General features: G+C 35.6%; 1 protein-coding gene across 1 annotated transcript; it reads left to right on the top strand.

Annotated features, from left to right (window-relative positions):
- Positions 1–4261: 4261 nt before the first annotated feature.
- On the top strand, positions 4262–10000 carry LOC144451810 (uncharacterized). The gene is made up of 8 exons (XM_078142713.1): positions 4262–4508; positions 6006–6304; positions 6784–6947; positions 7122–7236; positions 7865–8028; positions 8747–8837; positions 9161–9328; positions 9863–10000. The coding sequence occupies exons 1-8, from the start codon at positions 4262–4264 to the stop codon at positions 9998–10000; spliced, it is 1386 nt and encodes a 461-aa protein (XP_077998839.1).
- The last annotated feature ends 8512 nt before the right edge of the window (positions 10001–18512 follow it).

Here is an 18512-nt window from a genome sequence, read left to right as displayed (position 1 = left end):
GAAAATATATATTCAGAAACTCACCAGTGTTAATTCTACATTTTGAAAATGGCAAAAATATTCTTACAAAATCCTGTACACAGGTGAGATTTGTCTGACTTCAAGGAGATGGATGTCCAACAGTACAAATCAGAGCGTTGTGGGTAAAATATTGTAGTGTCACATGACTTGGTTTCAGATTTCAGATTTGAGGTAAACTGAGCAAATTTGCAAAGTAACTAGTCTTGGTTCCAACGTGTATAACCCGTCTCTCTACAGCCTATCTGGTCTGAAATGATTCACCTTTAATAACATCTATTAGTTTGTGTATGACTTGCGGTGATGCATAGAGAGAGAGAGAGAGAGAGAGAGAGAGAGAGAGAGAGAGAGAGAGAGTGTGGGGGAGGCATAACAAAGTGTAATTGCTTTGTATAATGACATGTTGTGGAGGGATAGCGAGACTACCAGGTACCATGTTGTTGCAAAGCATGATGGGCTATGAACCATATTTTAATGCATGAATTGGTATATATATATAAATAGACAGGGTAGCTAAGGTGTCAGATCTGCAGTATCTGACAAGTTTGGTCTGTGACCATTTATTTTCTCTTCTAAATGATAAATTACAAGGAGTACTAATTTCAAAAGTAAAGGTAGGAATTGTTTAATTCTTTCAAACTGAATGTAGAGTACATTGAATTATTACTTTACTGACTTGAAGGAGTACTAACACCATAAATTTAAAGCTGCACTAGATGAAACTGGAACTTTTCCTGAAGATGTTTTGTTAGATATACATGTACAACACTGGTAATTGAGCCTTCAGTTTACTAAGATAGATGTAAACTAAATCTATTATTCTTCAATGTGGTAGATTACACAAGTGGGTGATAGTGGTTCCTCTGTTGTGTGATCGTAATCACCCTGTGATCAACATATTGTAAACATTGGAAGTCCCACAACAGCACGGCAAGTTCATGGAACTCCAAATAAACTAGTTTTCAGAGACGTCTCCCTACTTAGACTCTAATTAAACCAACATCGATTCAATAGCTTGTTACAACTTATGCAGCTTTCATGTAAATCTCTCACAGAGGTCTAACTGATTGGAAATCAAACAGTAACATCTGATTATAAATTGTTAACAATACATGCAACGGACATAATATCTTCAATTAGTTTCTGTCCACCACACAATTTTGATTCCTTGCTTTTTAAGAATGGTCAATTACAAAAGTATTTTGTATGTATGTACAATAACGTAATTCACCATGTAACTCTAAAAATACCAAAAACAGTAAAAAAAAAAAAAATTCAAAAAAGCGAAAACACACTAAAACAGTTGAAGCTTGTGTGGCTGAATATTTTCTAAACATTTCTGAATTATGGATGTGAAAAAATGTAATGTACAAAAACCATGGTGATACAAATGTCTATAATAGTAGTGAAGAATTTTATATTTTGGGAAATTGAGGTTTTATTCTGACGGCACTTGATTAGAAATTGTTTCCATGGAAACCAGTGCTTGTAACACATTCAAATAGTGTATATATTTTCTCACACATAATGACACATGGGAGATATATTCTACTGAAATTATACAAATGACTTGAAATTATGATGACAATCATGTATTATAGTTTATCTTGCAGATGTACTAGGCTCCAAAATAGTCTAGCTTTTTATTACAGCCCATTGTAAATAAGTAACCGTTCACTGGCTCTGTTTGACACAATGATGTAGAAACCAATAAGAAACTGCATATTCTATAGGAATATTGCAATTTCTTGATATATTTTGTCTAAATGAAATAAACCATTTAAACATACTGCAACTAAACACAGACATGTGGTGCCAATGTTTTGATGTCTTCACTGTGGCACACAAGTTTATTTCATTTTAACAAAATGTGGCAAGAAACTGTATTCATTCAATCTTGCTATCTTAAAGTGTAGCATGTCCAGTTTCTTAGTAGTTTCTGTGTGATTGTATCAAGACTGAGGGATCAGTAACTTGAATTGTAGACAGGTATACACTGAATGAACAACTAGGGTTGGTGAAGTAAACTCATTCAGATAAAAATCTGACGCTGCAGTCATACTCCACGCTTACCCGTATTAACACACTTGCCTCAGAAATATAAAATGGTAAGTGGTCGTCTTTGTTCAAGAAAACTTGAACCTGTTCTCAGATAAAATTGTAATAATGTCAAGTATATATAAAACTATTATGGTGATGACTGCAAAATTCATAATAGATTGTTTCAGGATCAGCTTTGGACAGTATTTAATTTTCTTGTTTTGCATTTTAGTCTTTATATATATTTATTTCTCAGATGTTTTGTGTTTTTGGCTCACATGACCTCCTTTATTCCTTCAGGCCAGAAAAAAAAAACCCTACCTACCCATATTTTTGGCATTTCAATTTTTTTTTTTGGTGATGGGCAAAATATCCTCATACTGGCTTTGCATGTCAGTGAAATGCACACTTTGTTTCAAAATTAAGGGAATTTCTTTATATTTTCTGAATAGTACATGTAACAATATACATTTGAGTCAATTCCAAATTATGTACTATCAGTGATTTACTTGGCTGTGATGATGCATACAAGCATGAATTGAGATAAAATTAAACTGTTGCATATCCAATATTCACTAAACGAAATGAGCAAAATTTTATGACCATGGGAAGGGCAGTCATTGGGCCATCAAAAGTCTGATAGTCTGAAAGTCTTCAAATGTTTTACTCTTTCTTTATTAATGATTTTTTTGGAATCAAATTATTAAAGTTCAGGAGAAGTCATTTACCACATCTGCAAAATATCTTTCAGCTTTGCCACAACAAAATACATTTTGTCATAGCCAGATAAAATGTACTGCATGTCATAATTGTCTCTCAATTCTGGTATTTTAAGACCACACTCAAGCTTTGTAAGACTTTATAATTATGTTTTTTGTTTGATATTTTATGCCTCTAAATGGCCTCCTATATTGTCTTATTTTCAAAAAAGTTTGCATTTTTGAGGATGTATCCTTCCAATCAGTAGCAATCACGGTAATAATTGTCTTTCTTCCAAAACAAGATGGAAGGTGGCTGACTAAGTACCTCCCTTCATAGGTCAGAGCTAATTATGAGACATCTCCTTACAAGTATCCATGTGAAATGCACATCCTTTGTCAAGTAATATCATTTGGACTGTTATTGTAGTTGATTATCTCTTATTTTTAATGCATCATTGTACCTGTGCCACCATATATAATTTTATATCTCCTCTATAGTGTAGGTGACAGAAGGAGTGGCTAAAATAATTCTGGAGTTTCATTTAGCGGGTCTTAACATATTTTGAGAGGAGCTACAAAATGTGTTTAACCGTAAATTGTGCACAGTTCCTAACTAGAGCTGATGGAAATCTGCCATACAGACAAATTGCAAGAGATAAAATCAAAATGAATGAATAAGTACAATGTAAACTCAACTTCAAATGTTTTGCCATCATTACATGTGGTTTGTTTTTACATCCTTTGTAAAAAAAAAAAAAAAAAAAAAAATCGACCTACCTACCCAATGTGTTATGTTGCCCGTTGAACAGCTTTCTGGCCTCAGTTGTATTTCTGTAACTCTCCTTTGGTGATAAACGGAGGTACATGTACATGTATGTTCCGTTATTGGAATTAATTACACGAAACTCTCAACTTCAAAGTAGAGTAACTGCATGGAACAACTGCCGACGAACTGCTCACATTTACCACGCTTGCAATTGATTGTGGCATGGATGTATTAGGTGAGAGGACCGCAGAACTACTCGAACGACTGAAATAAAAAGAATGTACTGCTTTTACCACGTTGCAACCTGCTAGTTCGTACAGGTGGATGGGGTACACATGATTGGTCGATAACTTACAATGGAATGTATACATGAATAGTAACAGAAAACAAAAGCATAAAATAAAAATATAATGAGGGCGCCATCTATATGTCTGATTTTACCCGACGTGTGAAATTTGGAAGACTTCATGGGAGGGGATAATAATTTTTTTATTCGTGGTTTGGTTTATACAGAGAGAATGGGGGGCTCACCACGATATTTTCTCACCTACCCCCCGGAGACACTGGCCAGACTTTAAGGTACATTTTAATACGATGTTTCATTTTCCGAATGCGACAGTTGCCCTTCACGCGTAAACGGTACGGTGCATGTAAAGTTCGACTGACCTGGAACATTTGACATAATTAATAATGTATTGTACCTATCACGGTTTCAATTGATGATTAATCAACAATCATGGCGACTTCGAAACGGTTAAAGTCAACAGACCGAGAATATCAGACATATGCTTCGCAATATTTCTATACGAGTGACGACGGTTTCCTGTTTTGTGAGGAATTGAAAGTGAAATCACTCTGCGATGAAATTGACAAGGAGATGGAAAGTTCGAGTCCATACTTTCTGTATAGTAAACGCCAGATAGAGGAAAATGTAATGTTGTACACGGACGCTTTACGGAAATACAACTTGCCACATTTATTAGGTATGTAAATGAATAGTTCTAAGGGGTGGGGCCCGGGGGTGGGGGTTATTACAGGTTTATGATCTTACCCTCCCCACGTCTCTCTCACATTACACACACATCGTTTTATCGAGAATGAAGAGCACATTTGATTTGATCTCACCAGACCATTGTAACGTTTGACAGACATCACCTGGCACCTTCATTTACAGTGAAGTGCACGTGGTGGCCATTGTAACCATATGACAATACAAGGTGAACTTTGACCTACCTTTAAAAGTATCACCTCTGTGACTGAAATAACTGACTAGACTGTGTATTTACGAACTTGGATGTACATTGTCCAATATAAAATCATATAGAACGAAATATGTGATGAAGTGACCACAAGTTTATTACGTTATTCTGTAAAAAAAAAAAAATTAGTCAGCAGCTATACTAGGTTACGGTGTATTTCGAGATCTATTGTATGGCAAGTCACTGCTACCCTACTATTAATTCATTGTCCACAGTTAGCCACAGCCCGAGTATGTGAGCCAATATTGAATAATGGCAGCTATGTGATGTAAGTTGTTTTTTTTGCCCGGACTCTCAAACATATACAGATCACTATTGTATAAAATAACCCTTACCACTACCACTGGGAGACTCCACAGTTGTGTAAATAAATTCTATGACATGACCTACATATCTATGTCACTATACATTGTGATTTACTGGTATTTCCTTCTAACATGTATTTGCAATTGAAGCCATTTATGCCAGTTCAGTTGAACAACTATAATACAAGTATAGCAATAATTTTTTTTTTTTTTTTTTAGCTTTTAGTTTCACGATTTGCATAAAAATATCAAAAACAATTGTTAATATAATACTTGTAAGTGTGTGTGTGTGTGTGTGTGTGTGTGTGTGTGTGTGTGTGTGTGTGTGTGTGTGTGTGTGTGTGTTGTCTGAGGATCTTAAAACTCCAAGTTACAACTAGCATGGATGTATAAGGGCATCCCTAATACATCCATATCCATGCAACTAGCAACTCCCTTTACATTGCTCATCACATCACATCATATATACACACACACATATATATATATATAATCGATCAATGTGAACTTTATACTCTATTGCTCTCCATTGGTTGATAGAGCCGAACTCTTACTGAATCACGACACAACTCAAACAAGTTATTTTTTTTCAAATTCATGGACATAGTGATTTAATTACACCATTTCTTATCAGACAACTAAAGCTGAGAAAAGATTAACAATGATAACAAGTGCTAATCCACTTCATCTTTCAAGTTACTTTTATGGTGTCATTACATGTAAAACCCAAATTCAGTGTGATGGTTGGAACCTACAATGAGTAAGAGATGATTGCGATGCCTCATTTTACAAACAGTGATGTCCTGACATGCGTATTGGAAATTACATTGCTTTAATCTTCACTACTTTATCGTATCATGTTCCCAATGGGTCATTTGCATAATAATAAATGTCTTCTTTTTTAAAATTACCACAGGGTTTGCAATGAAAGCCAATTATACTGTGGAGATATTACGAATCCTGCAAGAACTGGGTTGCACCGCTGTACTTGTTAGTGGCAATGAACTTAAACTAGCTCTTTTGGCGAGATTCAACCCTCAAAACCTTATCTACAATGGTAACGGCAAAACGAGATGGGAAATCGAACTTGCTGTCAATCATGACGTCATGATGAATGCTGATTCGTTGTTCGATCTTCGTCACATAAATGAAGTGTGCGAGGATCTCAATAAATCTGCTCGAATTTTTCTGCGAATGAATCCAGATATAGATCCGGTAAGTGAATGTTGAAGTTGCCATGCGAGGGATGAATTTTACCCAGGAGCGGTACCAGTGGCCAGCTCTGGTAGGGGTGTGTGTGACCAGTACAGGAAACGCCACATTTTAGACCCACTTTGACCAAAAATCAATAACCCATTTAAGACCATTTACAGGATGAAAGTTTGGACCTAAATACATTTTCCTTAGGAGGCAATATTTTTGGGCAATAAATGGCAGTTATGATTTGGTAAAGGACAATGGACCACAGTAGAACAAGAAAAATTGAAAATAATGCGAAGTGGTCCCTGTTTTAGACTATTTGGTACGAAAAAAATAGACCCTGTTTTAGTAGAAAACACATCCCAAAGGGTGGCACATATATGTATACTCAAATAAGGGGAGGTCAAGTCTGCACACGCACACACACGCACACACACACACATACACACACACACACATATGTGGAATTTTCTAACATTTTCTGATAATTACAGGAGGTCCACCCATACATTTCAACAGGATTGAAGGGATCAAAATTTGGTATTGAAATGAAAGATATGGATAAAGCGTTGGAGATGGTTAAATGTTATCCATATCTCAATCTTCTTGGTCTTCACTGTCACGTAGGATCTACTGTACACAACACTGAAGTAATACAGTAAGTAAATCAGCGCCCCTAATGTGATGTCTAAGTTTCAATTAGTTGATTTGTCTATTTATTTCTGTGAGATTCTTCACAGTTAATATTTATACTACATTGTTCAGTTGAAGCATGAATATTAAAGTGGTCATATGTTCTTCGATGTCATTGGCGTTATATTTGTTTCATTAGAGCTGTCTTGGCAGTGATGTTGTGCTGGGTTGACAACATTGAAGGTCAAGGCTTCATATTAAAATACCTAAATATTGGCGGAGGACTTGGCATCAACTATGAAAAATACATTCAAGTAAATTTTTAAATATCTTTCTGTGTGGCTTTATATTTAAGTTTCTCAGCATACCATAGGCATGTGTATGTATGTATGTATGTATGTATGTATGTATGTATGTATGTATGTATGTATGTATGTATGTCTGTCTGTCTGTCTGTGTCTGTCTGTCTGTCTGTCTGTATGTATGTATGTATGTATGTATGTATTTATGTATGCATGTATGCATGTATGTATGTATATATGTATGTATGTGTGTATCTTTGTGTGTGTGTGTGTGTGTGTGTGTGTGTGTGTGTGTGTGTGTGTGTGTGTGTGCATGCATGTGTGTACACGCAGGCACACACGGCTGGATTTGTCAACGTATGGATATGAAGGAAGTATGTCTATTAATCAATCATTCTATGGGATTCAGTTGTTCACTGTCTAGTCCTTTTCAAATTGTAAAAGCAGCTACATGTGTATGTAGTTGTGAAATGAAAATTTACTATGAATCTTGTAGAAGGTTGTGTGTCTGTATATTGAAATGGAGTGCGACTGTAGAGGAAAGAGTACCATGCATTGTAAATAGGTACGTGTCTACATGACCATATGTTGATTCATCTGTGTTCACCCAGCCAATTTTGTGTTTTTTGTATATTTTTAGAATGAAGATGATATGCCAAGTCCATCAGATCTGGTGGATTCAATCGCAGAAAAACTTTCTAACAGAAACCTGAGCCTCATACTTGAACCAGGTAGATCGATAATCGGAAATGCCGCCATATTGGTTACCAAGGTGATTGGTGTAAAGGATAATGAAGATAAAAGGTTATTAGCTAGTTGTCTTACTTATGATCATTCTTTGTCCCACAATGCAATCTGGTTAAATCTGATCGAGAAAGAGGCTCGATTTGTGTTAACAGCATTTCACATCTGCTGTGCTTGCATCCTTGTATCGTGTCCTTGTTTAAATCTGTTTATACTTATGGGATGATGTAATTCATATCGGGCCATTTTTCAAAGAGTCATTTGAACGATGGCTATACCCCTAGGTATATGATGTCTCTAACTTGAAGATTATTTTCGTACGTTTTGGCAATTTGAAGCTGGTAAAATGAGAGAGCATTTATTATAAGACAGCTAATGCGACTACACAGATTTTAAAACACATACCACATGCTCATGGCACAAGGACTACAAAATACAGTTTGGTTGTTAATAGAATTATGTAGAATGTCCAGTTATAACAAGCCCTGAAACAGAGAGGTGATAGTGACGGTGATCAGTAAAATGACCGATTTTGTGTCTTGTGGATGAAAACAATACTGACTTTTGCTGAATAATACATTCATGTTGGGCTATCATTCCAACATTCAATTAAAATCAAGTGGTTGCCTTCCTTGGAAAATCTGATTTTTAATATCACACCAAAATTTTTATCAAAACTTGTAAATTATTTGACTACTGTAACAGTATTTTAGAAGTCATCATTTAGACTTCCGTCAACTTTTATGGTCAAATTTGTACTATCTTTCATTTCTTTTAGATTCATAGTTATAGACGGTTCTATGGCAGAAGTTATTAGACCAAGTTTATATGGAGCCTATCACCACATACAACTTATTGAACCAACACAGGTTAGAAAAAACAATATTAAAGGGGACAGTCAGTAACCGAGGACCCAAAATTCAAACAAACTACCAATCAATCAATCAATCAGTCAATCAGTCAATCAACCAATCAGTCAATCAGCCAGTCAATCAATCAATCAGTCAATCAATCAATCAAATTTATGAAGCACCAAACTCCAGAGCATTGTTTGTTTAGTTTTGCTGAATGGTTGAAAGCTGTATGTGTCTTTAGTTTCAGAAAACCAGGCTAGAGGCCCTATGAAATTCAAGTGGAAGATTTTAAAGCAATTAATTGATAACGTGATCTTTATTTTATGTCATCTTTTCAGGAAGATGATAAATCATGTAAAGTCTTCAATGTAGTTGGACCAATATGTGAGAGTGCTGATTTTCTCGGTCAAAATCGGAGCTTACCACGCCCACATGAAGGTTGTGGTCTGGCTATCCGTGACGTCGGTGCCTATTGCTATGTCCTATCATCAAACTATAATATGAGGGTAATATTATAATATTATTGCCTTGTTCATCTATGGTGAAAAGGCAATAAGATTGTATGTTATTGCCTTGGTGGAGTGCTGATCATATCCTTGCACTGATTAAGACATATATACCATAAAAGATTTGTTGATGTTCCGAATGACACAACTCAACTCCACGCCTCAACCCTGATTCCTATTTAGTGTATTAAAACCTTGTTCACATAATACAATATTTAGTGCAAAAATGTACACTGGCTTGCAAGTATGAAATATTTGAACATGGGGAGGGTCATATTTTAGAGAATGGAAATTGAGGGAGGGTCACTTTTTAGCTCAACGAATAAGGGAGAGGGGTGACATTTGATGTCCCAGACTGGGTTTGATTTCCCCCGGCCCTCCCCTTGTAATTACTGAAGGCTTTCTAATGTGCTATGCATGTATAAGTGATTGAATTGTAACAACATGAACAGCAGAATGAGATTATGTTATAATTGTTTCCTTATACTATTCTGTACTATACTATATTTAATCATTTATAATGTCTCTTTTCAGTGCCGGCCTGCTGAAATTCTGGTTGATAAAGACTGTTGGCGAATTATCCGTAGGGCAGAAACTCTAGATGATATTACACGAACATGTACAGAAATACCAAGAACACAACATAATGGAAAAGACACGAGTACAGAGTGAAGTCAGCATGGTTTTGACTCCCTTTTTGTGGGGTTTTATTTCAAATGCCGAGTGAAATACATGTTAAACATTTTTCACATAAACAATGAATTCAATTTTTGCATCTCTCAAAATCCGTTCGTAATTTGTATGATGTGTAACTTGTCTCAATAAAAATATCACCACCATCACCACCAACAACAACAACACCACCACCACCACTACTACAAACAACAATACCATCAGCCCCACCACCACCACCACCACCACCACCACCACCACCACCAACATTTAAAGTTTAACCCCCCCCCCCAAAAAAAAATGTTTCCACCCTTTTACACAATATTCTATGCCATGCTAATAAATGAAGATGAATACCATTTTCTTCTCGAATGACATCCAATCATAATTTACTTCATGTGTGTAAACACTTTGTTTTATGAGTAAGATATTTACGTTTGCATGTACAATATTAAGACAAGCTCTACACTACAAACATATATATTTGTAATGAACATTTACTCAAAAATTGAATAAAGCATAGAATAAATAACATATTTTAGTTTAAAGATTATTTCTCAGACATGTCTCAGACATAGATGCAACAATTGTAGCGTGAGTTTTTGACTTTTTAATTTTTGCGCTTTTCATTCTTTCAGGGTTGGCACACAAAACTAACTTTAGTGCAAACCCACGAACAATAATTTAAAAGCAACATTAATTGTAACTAGTCTCAAACTGTACAACTATCACAGTCAGACTTCAAAAATAAATTGCAATACCCTACGCCTTGTTTACATCATTACAAAGAATTTATGCTGATTAAATTCGACGTCTTTTTACAGGTCGAAAATATAGAACAATAACAGCGCAGTTACAATAAGGTCAAATCACACGCACTTGTTTTCCGATATGTTGTGTATATTTCGCGAGGTGTAGACTTACGCGATCCTAGAAACGCGTGTTATTTTACCTCCTTTCATATAATTCTCAATATTATCGATATTTTATTCTATTCTGAAGCGTATCTCGGGAAATAAGTGCCGTGGGTCAAATATGAATCCCCTTGACGATATGACTGTAGACTCGGAATAATGGTAAATGATGTCTCTATCTTGCTAATAATTTTCGTAGGTTTTGATCATTTGAGAAGCTGATAAACGGAGAGAACGTATTTTATCAAACAAAATGCGAGTAGGGTACATATTTTGAAAACGTACAACACTTGGCAAATGCACTTAGAACTGCCCTCTCCACGATGGTTATGAAATGACGTATAATGTCCAGACTGTAGCTAACAATCAGACTACAGATCGGCGATAGTGATAACAGCGAAATCACGTAAGATTTTGAGGCACGCAGAGACGGTTTTAAGTCTTGTGAACTAACACAAACAATTCTGAAGGTGACGTAAAATTTGAAGGACACGAGAATTAAATTTTACTCACCAGTCTGTTCCCGAAAACGGCGAAACGATGGAGAAGCAAAACTAGATTACTATCTACAAACAACTGCCCACAACGTGTAATAGTGACCACACGGCATGACTGTCCTCTCACATCGAAATTAAATCCCAGAATGACAAAACTGATAGAAACACGTGATCCACAGGTGGTTGAAATAAATTGGCCAATCACTGGCCTGTAGCACGCAGTGACTCACGAATTTGTCAACGCATCCTCAAACCTGATTGGCCAGTTTGTGACCACCACACAGGTGTGTTCGCTAACCATAAACTGCGCACTACGCACTCGGTTGCTGCAATAATTATATCTGCACTATTATATAACCCTTCTCTCGTTCATTAACCACATAGGGGTCAAGTACGTTCCTCGAGAGATTGCAAGTTTTACCGTTTTTGTTACGATCAAAAGACGAAGTCAACAGAAATTTGTAAACTTGTACGTATACTTATAAGGCTTTTCAGAGCCGTCAGGAAATGTTGAAGTTAAAATTTCGAATGGTTTGTATGCATATGCTTCTGTTTGTTTTTTGATTGCCGAGTGTTTGTGTATAGTATTTCGCTTTCTATTCTATTACATAAAGGTAACCCACTTTTAATACACACGTGACAGGCCTTGAAATGCAATAAATCTAAATCTCTGCCCTGTCTATGCTATGCGTTGTGCTCGACGTTTTGATTAGGTATTAGGGGAGTACATCCATGATCCACTAAATAGTAAGAGCTCTGCTAGCGGACAACCAAGATCCTCGCAGATTTGAGGTGAACTGAAAAAAAATCTGTAATTATCTTACATATTAAACCCAATGTATTTAGTAATAGGACTCCATTTCTCTACTTGCCTCTATCTCCTGCATACACAAGATCACTTCTTACATGTCTGATTGAGAAACAGACATGTTTTGAACAAATCACACTTGTACTTCTTCAGTGTCTAACTGGATCTGACCAAATGATCCAAATTTACTGGAGGTGTTGAGTACACTGGACGTGTGAAACGGTTAGAATTCAGGTGTCAACGTACTTGTCAGTTATGTACATCGAACTGTCCACCCTCTGTGATGACGTCACTGTAGATAGGTGGAACTTACTTCCTATGCTGTGGTTTGTTTTTGATAGTTCTAGGATTGAGTGCATTTTCTCAAAGTGATAAACGGAAAAGAGCTCACTCTCGGAACAAAAGTAATATAAAACAAATGACCATATATATGAAGGAAATAGAGGTAAATGAAATCTCTTCTTACATCAACCCAGCTGTATAACTGGGTACCCAGCTGGTGAGACAGAACCTATATACATGTATGTATACTTAGTAGAAGTATCACCACTGTATCCATGTCATCCCAGCTATATAACTGGGTACCCAGCTGGTAAGACAGAACCTATATATGTATACTTAGTGGAAGTATCACCACTGTACCCAAGTCATCCCAGTTGTATAAATGGGTACCTGTAGGATAGAGGTTGCAATGTGAAGGATCCTGCAGAGGTTGCAATGCATTGTATGCTCACCAGGGAGATTAAATTTAGAGCCTTTGTGCTACCATAGGATTGTAAAGTGCTTTGAGCAGGTGAAAAACAGTGTTCTGTAAAACTAAGGTTATTATTAAAGTGGCACAAGCTGAGTTTATACACTTTTACTCAAGTGGAATTTAAATAAAACCATATTCCAGTATAATGTTAATGTCGATACACGTCTTCTATGACATTACAATTATGTTCTGTCATTGTTAGAACTGTTGAATGTACATGTACATGTGTAGTAGGGATTTCCTGGAACATTTTTTGGTACATACCATAAATTACGTCATTGGATCATTTATGGGTTATATCTTAATACCAGGTTTGAATTCAGTCAATTACAAATGATAGTTTCATGTGCTTCAGTAGTACAATACTGTGAGTACCTTTTAAATATACAGTAAAAACTACACCTAAACACGTATAAACTCAGCTTGTGCCCCTTTAATTAAATCCCAGCTGTGATTAAATAGACATATTTAGTACATTTACACAACTTTGGGGTCTTCAAAGTGGAAATAAAAGTACCTCTCTTTGGCATCACCAATTCTAGTTACCCTACTTGTATCCATTTTGGAAAGAATGGTTACGCGAGGGCATCCCAAATAAACTCAGTTTGTACCCATTTAATTTACTAGTCTTTGCCAAAATGTACAAAACAGTCATAAAATCCATATATTTATACAGACAGTTTACTGACAACATTTATTCCAATGCCATAAAATGTTGTACAATTTCTATATCAATATAACAGTATATAATGATGAAGACACATCTGTGCAGGTGAATAGTTTATACAAATATATTAAAACTTAGTACTGCACCAAAATACTTGGATAAATCCTAGCTTTCAGACTGAGTCCTAAGATCTTCTTCAGGGATGTGAAGTCATGCATTGTTTACGCATGTATACAGACTTCAAAATATTGTCTCAGACAGGTTGACTACATTGGTGAAATGGAAAGAACATTGACATCCAGTTTTCAGGAGCACTGACGTCCTTAGTTGTGCGGCATCGGAAGTTTCCAAAGACATCCATAAGACTGTCCAGACATTAGAATTGACATGGAGTATGTTTCCAAAGACATCCATAAGACTGTCCAGACATTAGAATTGACATGGAGTATGTTTCCAAAGACATTCATAAGACTGTCTGGACATTAGAATTGACATGGAGAATGTGGGATAGGGAACCAGACTGGTTTGTCAGGGGAATCAAAGAAGCCATTTATATCAGAACATTAAAACCATTGCTAAACAGAGACGTGGACTGATATACTTTACCACCTGTCTGGGACAATATTCTGAAGTCATTCATGTGAAAACAACACATGACATCTCATCCCTGAAGAAGACCTGAGGACTGGGGTTGAAAGCTAGGATTTATCCAAGTACTTTAGTGCAGTACAAAATTTTAATGTATTTATGAAAGTATATAGTTATCTTACAATTACCGTACAGATATCAACTGATAAGGTTAAAACACTTATTACACAAACAACATCAGTTTCTTGCTTGGCACAAATATTTCACTCCAAAAAATCCAACACTGAAAATTTTGAAAACCACAGTATGAAATTTGTTGGTGGGAATAACAGAGTAACTGTACACATTTCATGGTGACATTAACATAAAATCTATATTACAGCCAAGTTCATCATCTATTGCCAAAACTGTGTGTCATGAACATATTTTTAATCTTTGATATTTCAATATGGGTAGAAAAACACTGGCAATTTGGCCTCACTACAAGGTTCAAAGGTTACACTAACCACATCATGAACTAGTTTGGTCAACCCTGACGGAGAAATTTGGAAATTTTTGGGAGAGCTCAGTTACCATTCAACTTTGTCAGTTTCACAGTTGATCAGTGGTACAAATTAGGACCAGATTTCAGGTCATTTGTAGCCAGTATACTGCACTGTCAAGATACATCATTAGCTGGTTGTACCTCCTAGCCCTTGTCTAGTCTGTTTACTGCACTGTCGAGATACATCATTAGCTGGTCGTACCTCCTAGCCCTATAGCCTGTTTACTGTACTGTCAAGATACATCATTAACTGGTCATACCTCCTAGCCCTTGTCTAGTCTGTTTACTGCACTGTCGAGATACATCATTAGCTGGTCGTACCTCCTAGCCCTATAGCCTGTTCACTGTACTGTCAAGATACATCATTAACTGGTCATACCTCCTAGCCCTTGTCTAGTCTGTTTACTGCACTGTCGAGATACATCATTAGCTGGTCATACCTCCTAGCCCTTGTCTAGCCTGTTCACTGCATTGTCAAGATATATCATTGGTTGTACCTCCTGTCTGGTTCATTTGTGCCAAGTCAGCATCTTTGAAGTGTTGACCTTATCTACCCACAATGCAGTATCAAAGATAAACAAATGAAATGACAGACATAGTATTTGGTGATGTCTGATGACGTTGACTGTAACATGAAAACTATCATTATACATTCATTATTTACCATATTGTAAGTACATGTCAATCATTTGTCTCTTAGCAACAGCTTCTTATCAAAATAGAACTTTACCCATCTACAAACAGTGATGTCATATATCACTTAAATTTCACTCTATATGTAGTTCTCAGTTACCCAGACTCTCACCACTGAGGGCGCTCTTCTATGAGACCACCCAGATGAAAGTCTGGGGTGGTCTCGTAGGCAGAGCCCCAGTGGTGAGAGACTGGGAAACCAAGACTACTGTATATGATATTGAAATACACATATAATGTAGAAACAAAACTATAATGATTAGAAAATCAAGTTTGTTTTCCAAAAATACCAGTGATTGGAAAGTGAAAATAATATATTCAACAATACAAACCTTAACAAATGAACAAGTCTTGAATTAAGCTAAAATTTTAATTTTTCATAATTTTTTGAAAATTTTCTGAATATTTTTCCCCAAAAGATTTAAAAAGCTGCCAATATATATGATAATATAATCACTGATATATATGATAAATCATCTACAGAGTAATTGATAAAATGGTTAAATAATCTTTCCTTCATCTGGTGGCCTGGCAAAATACAACAAGATTACTTTCACCGCAAACATATATTATGATTAAGATATGAAATGTGATTTTTTTCATTAGTGTGTAAATTCTAAAAGATGTAATATTCCTGTACTGAAATGCTAGGATTGGTATATCATACAATATGCAAATGACATGCTAATTACTTTATAATATACATATAACATGTTTTTGAACATTAGTATATCATACATTATGCAAATAACATGCTAAACAATTTATACTATGCATATAACACACTATTAAATGTTAGTATATCATACATCATGCAAATGATATGCTAATTGATTTATATTATGCATATAACATGTTTTTTAATGTTAATATATCATACATTATGCAAATGACATGCTAAATGATTTATAATATACTATTGAATGTTAGTATATAATAAATTATGCAAATATGCTAACTGATTTTATATTATGCATGTAACATACTTTTGAATGTTAGTATATCAGTTATGCAAATGATATGCTAATTGATTTTATATCATGTATAACACGCTGATAATATCATACATTATGCAAATGACATGCCTGATTTATTTTATACAAATGCTACTAGAAAGCCAGAATATACATATTATGCAAATGACATGCTAATAATACATTGTGCACTTTAATGCTGATCTATCTTACAATATGAAAATTCCAAATAGATTTATACTACATACTAATGAATGCTGGCATTAGAATATGCAAATGACATGCTAATTAACATGCTAATGAAGTAAGATATATGTAGAAAAACCTTGTATATTGTAGTTTATTATGTTATAGTTTGAGATATAGATATGATGTGCTCGGTACTGTAAATGTTAGTAAATGTTTGATACTAGTAGTGTAGAACTGTTGTATATGTATTTATCAGAGCTTATAGTGGTCGTGTGCTGGACATCTTCAGTGCACACGCATTTCAGGATATTTCCAAAAAAGGTTTTTGACACTGAAATTCAAAAGTTTTATGGTTTTCTCAAGGTTTATGTACACTTCCAAGGTATATCTTGGTTTGATCTGTTTTCTTGTATCAATTCTCTTTTGGTCCCTTAAGTCATAGTAAAATACACCAGTTGTCCAGACGATGGGAATGGTTATGACGAAAACTGATACAACTTGAGAAGAAGATTTACTTTGGATTACACATAATGCTTGAAAAACTGAAATTTTTCAATATTTGTATCAAACTCATTTTTGTAAATGTCCCAAAACTTGTGACATATATGCGCATCAGAGGATGCTCAGCACACAACCACTTAGTTTTAAATTTACCAAACTAAGAATAGTAGGTATAGCAATAGGTCACAGGAGGATATATAAACTCAGAACTATGCACTCCAGGCAAATAACTCATACACATCAATATTTAACAAAAATTTGTGATCAGTAAAACTTTTTACAAAAGCACCTAAACTCTTAGTCTAGGTCCTGACAGGGACCGTATTACGTACTACAATCCCAGTCTAGTCAATCCCCTTGCTCAAGCCGTTAAATGTGGTTCAATCCCCATGGTGAATGAAGCGCAAAGGGCGCATGCCAGTAGCAATGCATCACAAATTGACAGGCTGTCGTCATCGCTCATCAATATTCATTTGTACAGCTGTTTCAGTTTTGACTATGACATGCAAATGTCCAACCAGGACTCCACCTCCAGTCTATTTAAACTAAAATCATGTGGGGACGCCGGAACATCATCATGTTTATATGAACACCGTAGGGGGGGGGGGGGGAGCACAGATATCTGTGTTCAAGCAAGGGGATTGACTAGACTGGGAGTGTAGTACGTAATATGGTCCCTGTCAGGACCTAGACTACTAAACTCAGTGATTCATCTTTATCATAGAGTGATTAAATGATGATGATGTACATAAATTCTATTTTATAAAATATTAATATATTTGAAAATTCTAACTTTTGAGTAGATTATAATACAAGTCATCCACTTACTTTTCGTAAGCACTGACATGTCATAGTAGTAGAACTGTATACAAAGATTAGATGAAGCAACCCTGTCAATCATGCAAATTTAGTCACGCCCTCATCATTTGCATACCACCATATTGTCTTTGATGTGTTAGACAATTCCTTGTCTAGACCGCTTGCTTGGTTGATTTTCAGTGGATCCTCTCAACTCTTGCTTAGACATTTACCAAAAAGGCTTTGTATTCAAATCTAAAATCAGATTAGAGTCTCACTTCACAACATCTCAACCAAGTACTTCATGGACTATGTGTTCCTTTCTGATTGGCTCATCCAGTCTGCAGTTTATGTCAAACAGGTTCAATTTCTTTGTTGATTTGGATCGCAGTGATTTCAATGACATCACAGTAGGTAGATTTAAAACCCAGTACGAATTTGAATTTGCAACCTGTTTTCTGGCAGATGCATCAGTAGTTGAAACTACGTTTCAAAATTAAACAAGCCTTCATAGAAGAAACAGCCCCCTCAAGTACTTTACTTCCGCGTAACAGATTAAAATTGATTTGTTGTGTTAAATTTTGG

This window comes from Glandiceps talaboti, chromosome 21, assembly GCF_964340395.1.
Source record: "Glandiceps talaboti chromosome 21, keGlaTala1.1, whole genome shotgun sequence".
NCBI classification, from domain to species: Eukaryota; Metazoa; Hemichordata; class Enteropneusta; family Spengelidae; genus Glandiceps; species Glandiceps talaboti.
The sequence above is the reverse complement of the archived record's forward strand: the minus strand, read 5'-3'. Positions and strand labels throughout refer to the sequence as shown.